Genomic DNA, 2,311 nt, shown 5'->3' with positions numbered 1-2,311 from the left:
GTCTCAAATTTCAAATGATTTTCAGTGGTCGCTTTGTCGCGTCCAGTGTAGACAGAGTTTAGCTGATGCGGTGCGGCGAGACAACTGGTGTCCGGTTTAGACAAGGTGTAACGGTTGCCTGTTACATTACAGTACCTAAAATTTCACTTACCACATAAACAGTAAGGAGAGATGACTGAGGACGATGGTGAATGATTTGCAGATCCTCAGTACCACTGACAAACATCTAATCTTGTAAAATGTGTGGTAAGTACTGCCGCTCCATAGTATAAACAGTACGTATGATCGCGAAGCTCGAAAGTGAAAGTGAAACTAAAAAGTTTGTGCATTCAAAAGAAGTTTCAATGCCAGGTATAATAGCGGCTCCCTGATGCCCGAAATATATATGTAGTATCATTACCCAATGATATAACTGCGAGGGAAAATATTGAAATATATATATTTTCCTCCCATCTCGTATTTATTCCCTTTAGGGGTTCCGTATACACGTCATTTTCTATTTTTGTTTAACCTCTTTTTTTTTTTTTTTTTTACCTAAATGTTGATTGTACACTCAGTTGGAGCTGTGATTTGAACCGTTTTTTCCCAAATTAGCACCATGACTAACCACTAAGCCCTTTTTTCCTTTTTTAGCCTCTGTTTATTTTTTCTTTTGCCTCTTTTATGTATTATTTTTTTCCCTTTGCGCTACACTTCTACCTCCCTCCGTCTGCCCTTCATTTTTTCCTTTTGTCTGTCTCTTTATTTTTCTCTGACAGCTGTGGTTTACATGGGTCTCCCTCTGCAGCTGGACAACCCTCCCCTTCTCTCACTCTCTCTTTTTCTCGTCATGCAGTCCAGAGGCGTTTAAGACTATTAGGCCTTATAATGACTCTGCTGGTGTGTGGGTTTGGAGCCCCATTTCAGTGCAGCTAATAGACCTCTTAGCCAATTATCCTCCATTTAGAAGCAAATCACAGAGGCTTTTTCTCTCCCCCTTTGATAAATGTTGAATTACTGAATAGATTTGCTAATTAAATTCTTTGTGTGTTTTGCATGTGCGAGTCCTCATGTTCGTGCATTTGAGTTTACGCATGTGCCTTTTTTTCCCCATAGTATTTCTTGCTGATAAATGTGTATTCTCTAAAGTGAGTGGGTTTGTTTGATGTTCCAGTTTGACCGATTTGAAATTGATATTGTTCTCCACTTGCTGTGTTTAGTGTTTATTGTGTTTCCCGAGTGACATGCAGTCTTTTGTCTCCTGCAGATTTTGATGCACACCAAAGAAATGGTGCAGAGGGTGAGTCATGATTGGTGTACGTTACAGTAATAATTAAGCGGCACTTGCTGTGTTTGTTATTTGTAAGCCGTGTGTGGGTTTGACGGTTTACGTTTCTCCCTCAGATGAATCTAGAGGTCATATACGGGGATACCGACTCCATCATGATCAACACCAACAGCACCAATCTGGAGGAGGTCTTCAAACTGGGAAACAAGGTAAGGTTTTTGGGGGGAAGGGAGGTGGGGGTTTCTGCACGTCTCACAGAAAAATGCATTATTGGATTTTTAAAGCTTGAATAAGTCTGACATTAATGATTGAGACATCACTGACAGTCAGAAGAGAATTAAACCAACCATTCAGCAATTGAATAAATGTGTCTGTGCGTAGGTGAAAAGCGAGGTGAATAAACTCTATAAGCTTCTGGAGATTGACATTGATGGCGTGTTTAAGTCCCTTCTGCTGCTGAAGAAGAAGAAATACGCGGCACTGTTGGTTGAGCCTCAGGGAGATGGCAAATACACCACCAAGCAAGAGCTCAAAGGCCTGGACATTGTGCGCAGAGACTGGTGTGACCTGGCCAAAGAGTGTGGCAAGTCAGTGCAGTGACCTCCAGATAATTAACCCCATCAGTCATTTATAAAGACAATAATGTAGTAGTAATCTTGATCTACTGTATATAGTCTTTTGTAATACAGTTGTGATTTATATGATCCTTTTCCCTTTCATCTAGTTATGTGATTGGTCAAATTCTGTCAGACCAGAACCGTGACACCATTGTAGAGAACATTCAGAAACATCTGATTGAGGTTGGAGAGAAGGTGGCCAATGGCAGTATTCCACTCAACATGTTTGAGATACACAAGGTAAAGTACTGAATTAGAAACTGGCTTTTTGCTGATTAGTTCAGTTATGTATAATAAAAATATCTACATTATTAGTCAAAAGATTGGAAACTTACCTGCTCAAAATTAAAAACAAAATTAACAAATGGTGTTATGGAAATTATGTTGTTACTAAAATTGCTTATATATATATATATATATATATATA

At 39.2% G+C, this 2,311-nt stretch overlaps 1 protein-coding gene across 1 annotated transcript in view; it reads left to right on the top strand.

Moving 5' to 3' along the window:
* The window catches only part of LOC107663691 (DNA polymerase alpha catalytic subunit-like), a 68,378-nt gene that overhangs the window by 31,885 nt on the left and 34,182 nt on the right, over positions 1–2,311 (top strand). The window contains exons 27-30 of the mRNA XM_016453969.1: positions 1,247–1,279; positions 1,384–1,476; positions 1,649–1,854; positions 1,992–2,124. Coding sequence (XP_016309455.1) covers positions 1,247–1,279; positions 1,384–1,476; positions 1,649–1,854; positions 1,992–2,124 — 465 coding nt within the window. The remainder of the gene's footprint in view (positions 1–1,246; positions 1,280–1,383; positions 1,477–1,648; positions 1,855–1,991; positions 2,125–2,311) is intronic.

This window comes from Sinocyclocheilus anshuiensis, unplaced genomic scaffold (genome assembly GCF_001515605.1).
Source record: "Sinocyclocheilus anshuiensis isolate Anshui unplaced genomic scaffold, SAMN03320099.WGS_v1.1 scaffold928, whole genome shotgun sequence".
NCBI classification, from domain to species: Eukaryota; Metazoa; Chordata; class Actinopteri; order Cypriniformes; family Cyprinidae; genus Sinocyclocheilus; species Sinocyclocheilus anshuiensis.
The sequence above is the reverse complement of the archived record's forward strand: the minus strand, read 5'-3'. Positions and strand labels throughout refer to the sequence as shown.